This window comes from Anopheles stephensi, chromosome 2 (genome assembly GCF_013141755.1).
Source record: "Anopheles stephensi strain Indian chromosome 2, UCI_ANSTEP_V1.0, whole genome shotgun sequence".
Lineage (NCBI taxonomy): Eukaryota > Metazoa > Arthropoda > Insecta > Diptera > Culicidae > Anopheles > Anopheles stephensi.
In genome coordinates this window covers 54,684,542-54,698,896 of record NC_050202.1, presented here as the reverse complement: position 1 = coordinate 54,698,896, position 14,355 = coordinate 54,684,542, and the positions used below count along the sequence as shown (strand labels likewise).

The 14,355-nt window shown below is 45.4% G+C and overlaps 1 protein-coding gene across 2 annotated transcripts in view; it reads left to right on the top strand.

The window, feature by feature from the left end:
• LOC118502792 (mucin-19) overlaps nucleotides 1-14,355 on the top strand; it is a 45,929-nt gene that overhangs the window by 13,150 nt on the left and 18,424 nt on the right. For both annotated transcript variants that reach the window (XM_036035394.1, XM_036035392.1), the window contains exon 2: nucleotides 11,431-11,660. In XM_036035394.1, coding sequence (XP_035891287.1) covers nucleotides 11,431-11,660 — 230 coding nt within the window. The remainder of the gene's footprint in view (nucleotides 1-11,430; nucleotides 11,661-14,355) is intronic.

Genomic DNA, 14,355 nt, shown 5'->3' with positions numbered 1-14,355 from the left:
CACAAGAAACCCATAACAATGCACCGTTCTATGATTTGCTCGATGATAAATGAAAACCCCGGCGCGTCAAGACCTGCCTGACAGCAACGACCACCGGAGTTGCGCGGTACGAGTAGCATGTGTCCAGCCAGACAAATTAACAATGAGTGAATTAAAAGAAAAATAATAACCTTCATTCATTGCCGAGAGCTCCAAATGGGACCGTAAAATGGACGAACTTCGAACCGACGTGACGACCCACACTACCGGCCCACTGTGCATTTGGCGCACGCGCATTGTTTAATTATACATTCCATATTTACCCAATTAAGAAAAGATCATCATCGTCGCCGGTGGGCATCAGGTGCAGGCAGCACGGTTTATCTAAACAATCGACACTAGCGGCTTAGCTTTCAGTCACGCTCCTGTGTCGTACCTATCGTCAGTGTGGGGCCTCCTAAAGACCTCCGGTCTAGCTTTTGGGTGAGTTTGTTTGTTTGAATTTTCACCCTCCAGCAGACGAATCTTATGTCATCTCGCACGCAAAACTACTCATCCGCTTTGGAGATCCTTACAATTTCTGGAAGCTTTACCACATGTCCCCCGAAATGCGTCAAGTGACACTTGAGTAGTCGTGCAAGCCTTAGATCTGAATGACAAGTTATCTACTCCGAAAATTTTGCCATACGCACTCACACCCTCTGACATGATCACGACCACTCGGAAGTGTCTAGCAAGTTGCGTACGAGAGGGAATATAAGGTCACACTCACACTCGGCCCCAGCTTTGCGTCGAAAGCGAAAGTTTGTCAACCGAGTGTGGACAGGGGGATGGTTGAGCTTCTACAGCCTCTCCCCCGGGTTCGGTCCACTTGCGTCTGCGCTGTCACAATTCATTATGCAGGAGGAGTCCTCGCAGTGTGATGATCGTCTTACGTTGCGTAAGCGATTGTGCATAATCGATGAGAGAGTGGATCTCTGCTCTCAGGTGACTCGGGGGGGCCAGACAGTGACACGGAATGACATTTTTAACCGTAACCGTCATTAGCATGTCTTCTGTGTTGCCCGGAAGACGGTGTTGGAAGCTGTCGCCGCACGAGACGGGCTGTGTTTGTGTTGCAGGCAGTGACGGATGTTTACAATGTTTGGCATTACCATTTATCTCGAGCATAATCGCCCGGAGCACTCAGTTTACCGTTCTACTTTGGAGCGCTCTTTGAAGTCCATCTGGTAGGCGGAACGATCGTTTAATTTAAGTCAAAATCGTCGATCTCGATAATGATCTATAATCAACGGTTTCAGGTAGTACGGGAGAAATTCCACCCCAAAAAAACCCATCTCACCCACCTTGGCCACTACTGCCGACTCCTCTCCTACACTTTGACCTATGCGAACCGGTTTGATAATAGGCACTCATTTGGGAACTCGTCAAAGGCGGAAGTGACTCGCTTTTTTTCACTATTCCCAGGAGTATGAATATGCAACATTGGCGCACCCCTTTTTTCCCCGGGAGGCTGGATGTCGCCTACCCAACCCTTTTGCTATCAAGTGATTATGGTTCCTGTCCGTTTTTTTTGCTTGGTTATCTCAGCTCACCAAGTGCCAGCAAGTTTGGGGACGTCGATTCGGAACTTTGTTGTGGTAGGCTTTTTTTTAATCTTTATTGTGCGTCATCTAAAGGGGTGTGTTGTTTGGAGAAATTTACTTTCGTAACAGGGACCTGAGATTTGATCCCGGGTGCGGTAACAGCAACCGTCGTCCACTCTGTGGACCGATTCGTGTAATCAATCTTTGTCGCAAGATAGGTGATAAATGTGATCCGTGAATTGCTGCAGGGGAATCGCATCCCGAATTCTTCGATTTTCAGCAAAGGTCCTCCTGGCTCGTTAGAGTAAATAAGGTGAGCTTCGTTTTGACCATCGTCGCAAGGGTGTGATCTGGCACTGACAGCATCCATCATCGGACAATGCTGCCGAAACGAATTAAAAAATCCGCCACGAGGTTGACCGCGACCCGTGAAAACGACGACGCAGTAAATATTGTCCTCCCCACCGCCGAAAGCAACATTTCATCATCCACTTCCGCCGGAGGCTGCGTCTGTTGTTGCTGGTGGCGCTGGCGTTGATCGGTGTAAGATTGGCACGATCCAACCCACGCCTGAAAATGCTCCCCTCGTATTCTCTCACCATTCATGAGCTCATTTTTAATAAGCTTTAACGAGTCATCTCGGCGTTTGCGTGTGCGGCTTTCAAAGTAAGTATGGCGTCGTTTAGTGCAGATTTGGTGCGAATTTTGGTTGCTTGGGAAAAAAAAGGTTCTACCCTTTTCCGTTCCGGACCTTGTTGAAGGTTGAATTCTTTTTTGGGGGAATTTTTAAACCTTTAAAAAAGTCGCCAGTTGAGCGCGTCTACGGTCACGAACCGAATCGTGCGTAGTCGCGCGGAAAAATGTCACGATGGGTTCGAATCAAAACATAAAGTTGGTCTTAGGAACTGCTGCTTTCAGGTGCAGCTGCATGATAAAATCTTAAGATTTCTTAAGAGCCGGTAACAATTTTTGGGAGTGTTCGGGATTTGATGGCTCCCGGTGTGGTAAGTGGACAAAGATGCAGAATTAAGTAGTGTTGCTTGAGAGCATGGTGATGATGATGATCTTCGCATGCCACCCTCTGACGTAGGAGTGCCAAACGGTGGCATGAGTAATGACTTCTTGACGCCAACGGAGTCGACGACAACGAGCAAAAGGTTCGCTTTCCAAACGATCTGCCTTGTTTGGGAATGTTGTAGACTATTGATCGCACGTTAGCGGCTGAGAGGATGATTCATTTGATTGCAACAATTTGAAATCATGCGATGGAACTGAAGAAGAGGCAGCCGAGAATTCTCAAGTTCAAATGCATCCGGTTGGGTGACACTAATGGGTATGAGTGGATGAGGGCTGTTAGGTGAAGGCTAGTGTGACTAAGTTCAAGCGACTCAAGTGAATTAGTAACTGTGCCCTATTAGTAATGTATGCACCACTTAGCGTTACGTTGATCGTTGCTTGTGCGAAATCTTACGAATGGTAATGGGGAAACCATACTATTCCGAGTGACTAATCAGCTTACCATTTTACTAATACAGTACTAAGCGCCACATTATTTTTATGAACAATGAGGTCTGAAACACCTAATGCCAACAATTCCTAAGGGTCCTCAATATTATCCCGGAATTATGAAAACATACATAAACGACGAAGATAACGAACTGCTCTAAAAGAATACGGAGGTGTCCACGAATTCGCTATGCTGAAGTGACCATAACGACATGATTCCAACGCAGAAAAAGGGTCTTTGAAGGCTTCAAGAACACATGATTAGAACTGGTTCTCTACATTAAGGAACAACGCTGTGACATTCAAATTGTTAATTGGGCGTAGTCGGACGGTTTTAAGGACTGTCTGTCGAAGCTGAGAAATCTAATGCTTCTGAAATTGGCCTAGTACAAGGCACATTGTTATTCCTAAAATCTTAAGCCCTGATAATGCTCCAGGAATGATCTCTCACGAATGGCATTTTTATCTGATGTGTTAGGGCTACGCTGTCTTTCTTTATTTTCCGGATTATATCAGATGCGGTTGTACATTGATTGATTGATGTGGTCTGTAGAGACTTCCGAGGCGGTCTAATTGCTAAACTAACCAACACGGAACTCCTTTTGTCTTATGATTGGTGTCACACCCTTTCAAGAGTTCTAGCTGCGCTTAAAGTCAGCTCCAATTATCTTCAACCTGGTTGCCTGTTTAGTTCGGTGGAGATTCTTGTTGAATTTCTTATTTAGCAAAGATACCATCAGCATTCCTCTTCAAGGTTGTTTTAATGATACGTAGATTTTGGCTGTTTTGACGGACTGGGATCTAACATGATCCTTTTATATCCCTATTGCTATATCCAACTATTCTTCTACTGACACTCTGGATCGCATCGTAATGGATTACAATTCTCCAGTCTAATATCCATTTTAACCTTTCATGCTATTCTGCCAACGAATGATAATCTGAATATTGGGCTCCAGCTTACAAGGAATATGTATACATTTTTTAAAAGATAAAAACAACTCTAACAAGACGCTACTAATACATTCAATGCCATCAAAAACAACAATTCAATCACAATAATAAACCCAAGAGTTTAACTGCCCAACGTTATCTTCGATTCTTGAACCTTCTTGCAGCTAGTTTCTGCTAGCCGAAACCATAATTGAATCGGTGTCGATTTCAATGTCCCTGTCCGTTTAACCTTCACACCGCGCAAACCGGTGCATCTTGGCTGCACCTTGCATTCTTCGGAACTAAATGCGGTTTCACGCTAAAAAGCCTTATTAAAAGGAACTTGTTGTAGCTTGATGGTGTGTTTTTTTTTTCGTTCATCGTTGGTCCCACTACACACCCTCGCTGCTTTTGTTCTGCGCTCGTTGGTGTTTGAATGCAGTGGCCGATGATTTCAACAGTTTCAAGTCGCGATTCAAAAGCTTCTTGGTTGGTGTGGCTGAAAATTTTGACTTCACGCAAAAAAGCATGCCGAAGCCTACGACCACCAGGTTGATCTGATCTGCTAAAGGTTCCGTTAGCGTTAGCAGCACGCTGGACAATTCACACAATGGCACAATGGGAGTACCGTGAAAAACAAAAAAGCTAAATCGTTTAAACCCATGGCCCCATGGTGGTGGGCGTGAAAATTGTACCCATTTTCCGAGCCGGTGCAGCTGAAAAGCGCGGTGCACAATTTTATCCATTTTCTCATGCTGTTTATTCACATTTGCTTGAACGTGTATTGCTCAGGCAGGCCCGTAAGCAGACGAAGGTGAATGTGCAAAAGGAAGAGCTACGGTTGGTGCTTAAAATACTACAAATTTTTCGCGCCCAAAGTTTTGGTGGAAATTGTTTGTGGGGACACATTTTCACACATTTATCTTGGCACTAAGCCACCTGTTCGCATATTCAGCTGTTTGGAGGTGGCAAGGGATGCAGTGTGCAGTTTTTATATAATTTCCCAAATGGTAGCGTGCACTGCAGCTGTGAAGGAAGGTGTGCTTGACAAGCGCACTTGTCGCTGTTTGGCGTTTTTGGCGGGGGCCTTATTGTTGTTAAATTGTGCCCATTCCCAGGGCGCTGGGTACAGGTTGTATGCGAATCGGCGTCGATTGCACAACACCTAGCGGGCATTAATTAGCAGCGAATGTGTGTGTAGCGGTCTATGGCCATTTTCTTTTGGCTGGCCAATGTGCTGCAGAGGCCACCCGCAAACCAATTCGGTAGGTTTTTTTCTCTCCCCCCAGTTGGCCTTCACCAAAATGGCAAAGCCAAATTCCATACAGAAATTTTACGTGTCCATAGCTCATTTGCTGTTTACCTTTTTTTGCTCTCTATGGTCGTCCCTCGCCCATCGGTGCGAAGGAATACACATTCGAATCGGGCGGCATTCGGTCGCTAGAAGTTAGTAGGTGGCGAAATTCGTTGGGGTGTTGCTTTTTCTTTCGGTTTATCGATCGAGCGCTTTCTTCACCCAAACCCCGGGGGGGTCCGTTAATTTTTGGTTGATCAATAAATTCGAGCAGACGCGGTGAAAGAAAATAAATGCCGTCACCATCTATGGGTGGCTAATTTAGAAAGTAAAGCGTGTTTGCGTGTGCGTGCGTGGGCCCTCGCAGGGATGGGTCCGTCCCAGGGTAAGCTTTCGTAATCGTTTCATAATGCTGGCCACGGTGTCACGGTACGGGGTTCGAAATCGAACCCTCACGCGGATGTAGTAATGGGTGGCTTGGTGATCGATCGATGAAAAGCATTGGGAAAATATTTATTGCATTATACGGGCATCGGGAGGCTAATAAAACTAACAATTTGCGATCGATTGAGCAAAGCTTTCGGTACAGGAACATGGGAAAAGCTGTCGATTGAGCAAGTCGTTGATTTTTCCTGTTGAGATCTCCACAGGCAATCGCGATGAACGCAAAAACAATTGAAGGCAAGAGGCGAACGATCACACAAAAACAAACTAAACAATCAAACACTGATGAACCGAGACGGAGGAATGAAAAGCGAGAAAATTTTTGATAATCGAAAACGCACGCTTTAAGCTAGTGAGGTGAGCGTGTGGAGGAAAATAGTTAGTGTAAGGAAAGAGCAAAAGTGAAAGATAGAAAGAAGTTTATCACACGTAAGCAGCTACGTTACGAGAGGAAAGTTATTATTGTTTGCCGTGGTTTGCCGTGGTCGAAGATCGAAAACGGAAATGCATCTGGTGGAATGTGGCGTGAGGATTTACAATAAAGAGCAACACCATTAAATTGCAATTGCAGGTCCGCTGGCTAGGCTGGCTGCTGTTTTCCTATCGAACCTCTCAATCCCCGGGGATGAAAATGAAAGTGAAGAAAACTACAAAAACGACTGTCGAATGACAAATTGCAGGTCCGATTAATCTGTGGCCCTATGTTAGGAGTAGAAGGTCTCCCGGGTGGAATGTGCCGATTGCAGGACCGACGTACCAGGGGAACAATGCAGAAGCAGGCTTTGCGAAGGTTGATAATTGCATCAGAACCGGGCATGAAGGTTCAATGTCGATGTCCCGTGGCGATTTACGGTGTTGCTCGATCCGACACTCGATCGACGTAGCTTGCGTGTGTTGTTTCCCCCTCTGGTCCACAGGCCCACCGCTCATGGAATGCCACCCCAGATGGCCCGCGTATCGTAATCTGGCATGCAAAGTTTGCCAGCTTATTTATTATTATTGGCATTATTTATGATAAACTACAGCCCGGCTTAGTGAGGCTGGCGTTCCAGGCTTTATATCGGAGGAAGAATTCCCGATGCATCTTCGGTGTGGCAGGGTGTGTCCTGCGTGTTGTCCTGAGCACGAGTTCCACCCACTCGCACCGTGATCATGTAATCGGTTATGGTTATGATCGTTTCGACGGGGGTTGCTTCAATGCTAAGAATTAATAGTGGATTAGATGCGCGTACATGCTGCGGGGTCTGGTGCGTCTAGATTTATGACACTGGTTCATCGGTACAACGGCTGCAAGAAAAAAATGACCCTTTCGATGTACGGTTGATGTAAGCCGATCGTGTACATTCTACCTCAAACAATGTACGTTTTATTGAGATTCAAAGAACTCAGCAGAAGAGATGTTAGCTGAGTAAAGGATGTGATGGCATTTGTTCAGCATAACCTTGACGGTGGAAAGGTAAGCCTGCTCCAGTCCACATCTTCAACATCTTCAACTTGTATAGACCTCTCATGTTCACTCATACCGACCGTACATTCAACAAATCACCGACTTCAACTTATCTGAAGCATCTCTTTCTCTAAACCTTGCGGTGCGTTCGCACTTCACCAGTAGGAACCAATGTTCCCACTGTCAAGGCTTGTGGGGCCCACTTTTTTTTTCACCCATCTTCACACCGGACGCTCCGAAATCGATCGATTACGTGAACGATCAACCGCGAGCAACCTTTATCTAGCGGTCCAAAAATTCAATCACTCAACGCTTCATTGCCATCTGCTAGGTGGCATGGTCACGGTTTTCACGGCTTTGGCAAATTGAATTTTCACCAAAATTTTCTCAAAACCGTCTAATTATTCCGGCTTCTAATTGCTACCGGAACCGTACCGTACCGTGTAGCGTATTCCGTGCCCCTCCGGAGCTTCACAATCGAAGGTCCGGCTGGGCTGTGATCGGCCTACAACTTCCTGCTAGCAGCCGTGGACGGTGAGACATCACTGCTGCCGGCAATTTTCATCCGAATGCTTCTCCTTCAAAGCGTGCAAGGTTGTGGGCCTCGAAACAATAGGCTACCGGTTGGGGGCTAAATGGTGGAAGAAAATTGATTCGTACTTGACAGTTTCGGTCGATTTGGTATTATTTGGCGCTAATGTGCGGTTTGCTAAGAACGAAAAGGGTTCGGTCCTTGGTACGGGATGCTGCCGGTAGATGCAGTAATTGGATTGAAAGGATTAGAATGTAGCATTGCGCATTGAAGGATTGCTACTTTGGAGCCAAGTAAATAAATTGCCCGCAAAACTCATCTTGGGCACTTAATTCAACCATCCATCAAATTGCACCTCTCTCTAGTATTCTTCAACACCAAGCAATAAATGATCATTTGAAGCTTCTCGGTAGAGTTCTCGAAACTCAACTTCGACAAGCCTAAAGTCAGTTATAAACGCAATTTATTCCTTTTGCCACCACAAACCAGCAACCGACGCTCAGAGGCGCTTCTGAAGGGGAATCTGTTCCTTTACTTCCAGTCCGAGATTAAGGTCAAGGTACTTGGAAAGACGACATATAGCAGACCCAGAACGCGTGAGCACATCCGGGAATATGCTTCATTGCCTGGGTGCGTATGTGCGCCCACGGAAACTCCAACGATCGGCAGTCCAGTGCGTGATCGTGTGCCCAAGAATGTGCCCGAGTCGACCTTAATCATCATGTAAACGATCGCCCAGAAGCGAACCGTTTGGGCCTGCTTATCTGAGCGGTTTTATTTTTATTTCTTCGCTTTGAAAGAGCACAGAGAACGCGGCCAAAGTAAACGGCCATTACTGGCGGGTTCTTTGTGTAGATGACAGCTTCAAGCACCGCATGAGGGGGGGGGGGGGCAGGTCGGATGCTCCCGGTAGAGAAGCGAGCCATGAGTCATGGGAAATTTGTTGCGTTTCGTAAAGTATTAACGAGAGTTGTTGGTGGTAGAAATAATAAAAAGCAAAAAAAAAAACACATTCGCTGTCCAAACTTGGGGAAGTTCTGTGAGGTCCCCGAGAACTCGTGCTCTCTCTCTCCGCGCATTTTGTGGAGGATGATGACAGATTTCATCTGCGCGGTACCCCCGTTTTTTGCACTTCCACAAGTGTCGAACGTAGCGGAGATTATGCTTATTTTTCATTTGCTCCTCTGTTCGCCTGTGTAAAGTGTGAATGAACTTTCGTATTATAAGATCGAACGTGACCCACCGTGTTGGCAAGAGGCACCGTTTTTTCCAAGAATGTCGAGGCACGCTTAGAATAACTGATCGGAGCTGGGTGATCTTACCCACGCCCGGGACTGGACGACGCCCAGGTTTGTTTGGCAGGACAGACACTGCAGCAGCATGAATGGATAATTAATTTTCTTCATGTAGAATCATCAACCCCGGGCCAAAGACAAACCTTCTCCAGTGCCATTGCGGAAGCGGAATATTTATGTGCGAGTCAAGTTCACAAAGTGTAGGAATTCAATTTGTTGCATACAGCTTCGAACAGTACTTTGATCCCCACGCAACATGTCTCGAAACACCTGGCGTTCAATGAGGGTGGCGTTGCAGGATGGAAACTGTCGACAGGACAGTGAGGGCGCAGTTTGATACACATACATACGGTTTGTCGCCAATTTTCCGAGCTGCTGCAGACGGTGGGGGCATTACTTTGCACCTTTTTTTCGCTCGCAATTATGCGCTTTCCACCCCCTCGTTTCGGTGATTCCGTTGGTGGTAAAGGTTTGGGACCAAAGTTCGTGGAATGTGCACTCGGTAGGGTTGCATACGAAACATGGGAACGTTGTTCACCAGCATCATGACGGCAGAGAAAGAAGCAGACTGAAAAGCTGATCGAGGTTCGTCGCTTGGTGCCACGGTGCGAATTATCGTTTCTCTACGGTACCGAGCACCCAGGTTGTACGCGAATAAAAGCGCCATTAAATGGTGAATAGTGGAACAACTGGAGAGGCGAACACCTGACTATCGGCGGGTCGGTGTATGCGGGTTTTATTTGTGATTATTACGTTCGTTGGTAGAAGCTGGAAGCATTTTTAAGTTGGACTTTGAACACAGCGGCACCCAGAAATGGAGCATAAATTGGAATATTTTTCACGTGAAATTGCACTGCGAAAGGCATCGGGGCACGATAGGGACTTGCGAGTGTAGTTTTGCTACCTCATTAAACTATTCAGCCAATATACGCTGAATAGCCTGAATAGAAATATACGCCCAATATACGCTGCTGTCCCAATCCATACGTTTTTCGATAAATATTGCTTTTAAGCAACTCTTGCACTTCTACCACTCTGCTATTCTTTGGCCAAAAATGTAAACTCCCCCAACAGAAAACGGTAAACTCTCACGCTGAGATGAGCTTTGTGTTTTGCATCCCCGAGCGAACGCTACACACTCTCATCGGGGCCCTGCATTCAGTTGCTCATCAATGTGGCGGGCGCATGCAAAACTCATCGCGCATTGCCAAATATGGTGCCGTCACCTTTGCCAAGATGCCATCATTGTTTGTCTCGTGTTGCACTTTGGGAGTTTTTGGTGGGTACTTTGGCTACAAAAAAATAACACCATTCTTCGAACGACGGGTGTTTACAGCAAGCCAGCATCGGGCTTCGGTAACGCTGACATTGAAGATAACCTGCATTAACGAGAGGGGAGGTTGTTGTTGTTTGTCCAAAGCTTGAGTTGGGGCTTTAAAAAAGGGATGGAAAATTGCTGGGAAATCGAGTTTCCCAAATGGGAGGCGTTTTGTTGACAGGCTGAGGGTGTGAGCATATTTCGTTGCCCTTTGCATCATGAGCTTAAAATAGAGACTTTGTCTGGAGGACATCAGTCTAACGGATAGCCAATTTGACAGCCATAATATGGATTCCTCGATTTGGTGAGGTTTTGTTAAAGACTCGACCATGGTAATAAGGACTTATGATAAATTTATTTATTTATTATTTATTTTTTGCTAACTATTCTATTATTTAGTTAAAGTCTATTATTGCATTCCGTTTGTACAATATTTAACACGAAATATTAGTTAATCACAATAAACAACCTACAAGCTCGAGAGGTCTCGGCCTGCCATTTCTGGCTTTCTGTGACTTAATTTTACCCGTAGTAAAGTTGTCAGTCATCTGGATGGGAGTTGAACCCCGGTTCTGGCGTATGAAGATTGGCCACCGGAACGCCCCTCCCTAAAAACACTGATAATAAAATAGAGTACAGCGATAGTTCACTTTTTCAACTGCAAGAATTTACCGTCGTCCATACAATGCTCCGTTATATCTTTATTCGATTGATTTCTGTCTGCAATGTACCAACCCTCCGTACGTACAGTATGTGCATAACACAACACAACAGCCATGTGCGTACAGGCCGAGCTGTTGCATAAACCAATAAAACTGGGAAATGTTTATGGCCCTCAGTGCGGCAGCCATCATCGGTCGATAGGTCGGCCGGTCTGACGTGTCTAACCAAAACGTTATGATGCTATAAAACCCGGCACTATACCCGGGAAATTCAAGAAAAACGCTAGTAAGAAATGAAAAAAACACATCTAAAGTGTGTAAATCAAACCACCGGCCAGGTGAGGTGTGCTTTAAATTAATAAACCCCAACCGAACCTCCAAAACTAACAAACCGACTAACCTGTCTGTGTGTGTGTGCGTGTTTCCCTTTGCAGACAACAACTTCTACTTCGCGCAATCGCAGGGCCGGTTCGTGCCATCGTTCGAGAACCCACGGAACGGTTTCTTCCCGTCGGCACTGCAACGCCAACAGCCACCACCGGACTCGTACCAGGAGCAGACACTGTTCGTCAACAGCAACAACGTCGACCGGGGCAACGGTGCCAACGATGGGGCGGCTGGTTCCCGCGGCATCACACCGTCCTACTATCAGTTTACGTATACGGTAAGTGGCCGCTTACTCTTTCGCTGCGTCCTCATGCGCAATGACCTTCGTGAGATCGTGGTGAGATCGTCATGATATTCCGTAGGCAAAAATTGTATCCCAAAAACTGTGGAGTGCATACTTCAACCTGTGTAGGCTCGAGTGTTACCCACGAGCTTGTGTGAAGTAGTCCGTGTGCCCTACTGCACCTGTAGTGTATTTATAGCTGTTGCTTCAGTAGCCTGTAGACAAGTAGTTTTGTTTTATTTTTAACATTTCCATAAGTTTTTTTTGTTAAATCTCCATTATGAATCCATTACGACACACACACACATATGTGATGCTTAAAGGAAAAGTAGCGAACCGAGTTGAGTTTGGCCAGGTTCAGAGTTTGTGCGACCGAAAAGTGAAAGAAAGCTGACGACCTTGTCATACATTTCCTAACAGAGGTGGAGGATGCCTGACGGTGGGAACTGCAATGAACTTGCAACGGCCCGCTTACTGTTGCATCAGCTGAGCCGAGCGGTAGTGTACTGTAAGGGTGCACTCAAGCATTTTATCACCAACAGCTGAGAGCGCTGGGGCTAGTCGCGCAAGGGTGTCATAATCTTACGGGTCGTACGCTATTGGCTGCCGAAATGGAAAAATAGTACCGAAGGCATACATTCGTTAGCAACTGATAATTACAGAGATGGATCAATAGAATTCATCAAAAGTATTGCTTAAGATAAAATAGATCACTTTTAAAAATTTATATGATGGATTGGAAAATTTTAAAACTAAATTTTACATGATCTTTATTTACATTTTGTATGTATCCTAAAAATACTGTCCTTTGGAAACTTATTTCATTAAATATTAAAAAGGCCTTTAAATCTGCTTATAAATAATTTTCATTGAGCGATACATCCTTCTACTCAAATTGAACATCAAAAGACTTTAACGCTTGTATACAACACGAACCTGAATTAATTTGTTTATTGGCAATACATTATTGGACGCCGAAAGACTTCAATGCTTGTGTTCAACACGAACCTGAATTAATTCGAGTCCGATTGTATTTCTCATCAATAATAGTATGGTGATGCAAAGATCGATAATTTATGACTTCCCGTTCTAAATCATGCCCTAAACCCATTAGAACCACCGCCGAAGGAAAACGGGCTCTAAAAATCATATTATAATTGAGAACAGAACAGCCCGGTGCCTTTGGTTTTGATCCTCAAAATGTCAACTGGTGGTTGTAAAATTATCACCCGATCCTCTTTTTGATCATCATTTATTTAGGACGCGATCTTTGATCATCCTGAGCTCCCATTCGATAGGCTGTAAAACATCCCTAACGATTGGCTAATGATCATCCTCGCGAATCGGTCTCATTAATTCGCCAAATGTCAACGACGACGATGACCACCAAGCCGTACGAGCAAGCCACTAAAACCCAAAAAAAAAAAAACCAACGTAAAAAAGAACAATTGCAAAGGTCGGTCATTGACACGGGTGCGGTCTATACAAAGATGGTGCTGCTTCTCTGTGTGGGCTTTTGAGGGCACAGTGGTGGTCTTATCGTTCAGCACCGGCCTGTGCGGATGGACGATTGGGCACGATGTGTTTTGGCCGTGCGGTTTTCATTGTGCGTGATGGTTAGCTCGCGTCCGAAAGTGTTCCAAAAGCAGCACCGTAAACTGAAAGCTTCGACGCGGATGATGGAAAGATTGGACCACTGTTGATGAATTACCATCAAACGTCCAACCCCTGGGGGGTGATGATGATGGCTTGGACGTTTTTTTTTCTGCACAAAGTAATATTATGACCATCTGAAGATGAAGATACTGTTTGTGAGGATTGATACTCACGCAGGAGAAAACCAAAACGGAAGTCAATAATGGTGTGACTTTAGTGTGATAGAAACGAAGCAGCAAGGCCTTGATGCATCTTCAGCAGGACATGGTATGCTGGTGACCACGCACTGATGGAACCGATGAATGATAGCTGCCGCATCATTATTCGACTGGGTCTGCTTCAAAAAAATCCGATCAGATAAGCGTACTGTTTTCGATTTCCACCAGTGGCCATTTATCTGAAGAATAAATAAATACAAAATGCACTTTCGTTAAGTTTTAATGGATTTTTGTGTACCTTTACGCTATAGCCTCACTATCAAATCTAGATATCGCGCAAAGTTTAATAAATACTTTTTAAGCGTTAATTAATGAATTTCCAATCATCGTTGGACACATTTTGTCGAATCACCAACACCATTGTTCGCAACCTGACATCTTCTGCCCGAGCGCTTCGTTCGCTGTGTGCCGCTTTTTCTATTACTTCAATAGCGCGCATCGCTTTGAATAGATGCCGGTGCATTTTTACCGCACGATAATGGTACAGACTGGCGAGGGGCAGACTCGCGAGGTCGATGAATAGGAAAATTGCCGATGCGAGTGGCCATTGAACTTTTGCTGCTCAGGGCAATGCCGAAGATCATCCCGGCATGGACGGCTAAGCGGTTGATGTGGTTGAGGTAGCAACTGTTTTTGCCTATTTGCCGATGAAGAAGCGATGCCGATGATGCTGATGGTGATGACGATGCCCGATGCTTCAGCCATTCATTCGTCGTCTAGTTCAATATGACGACGATTTATCATTGGACGCTAGCAGCGGCAGCATCATTACTGGAAGCTTCACAAAGGGACGTTACGTTCCTAATGGTTGACCA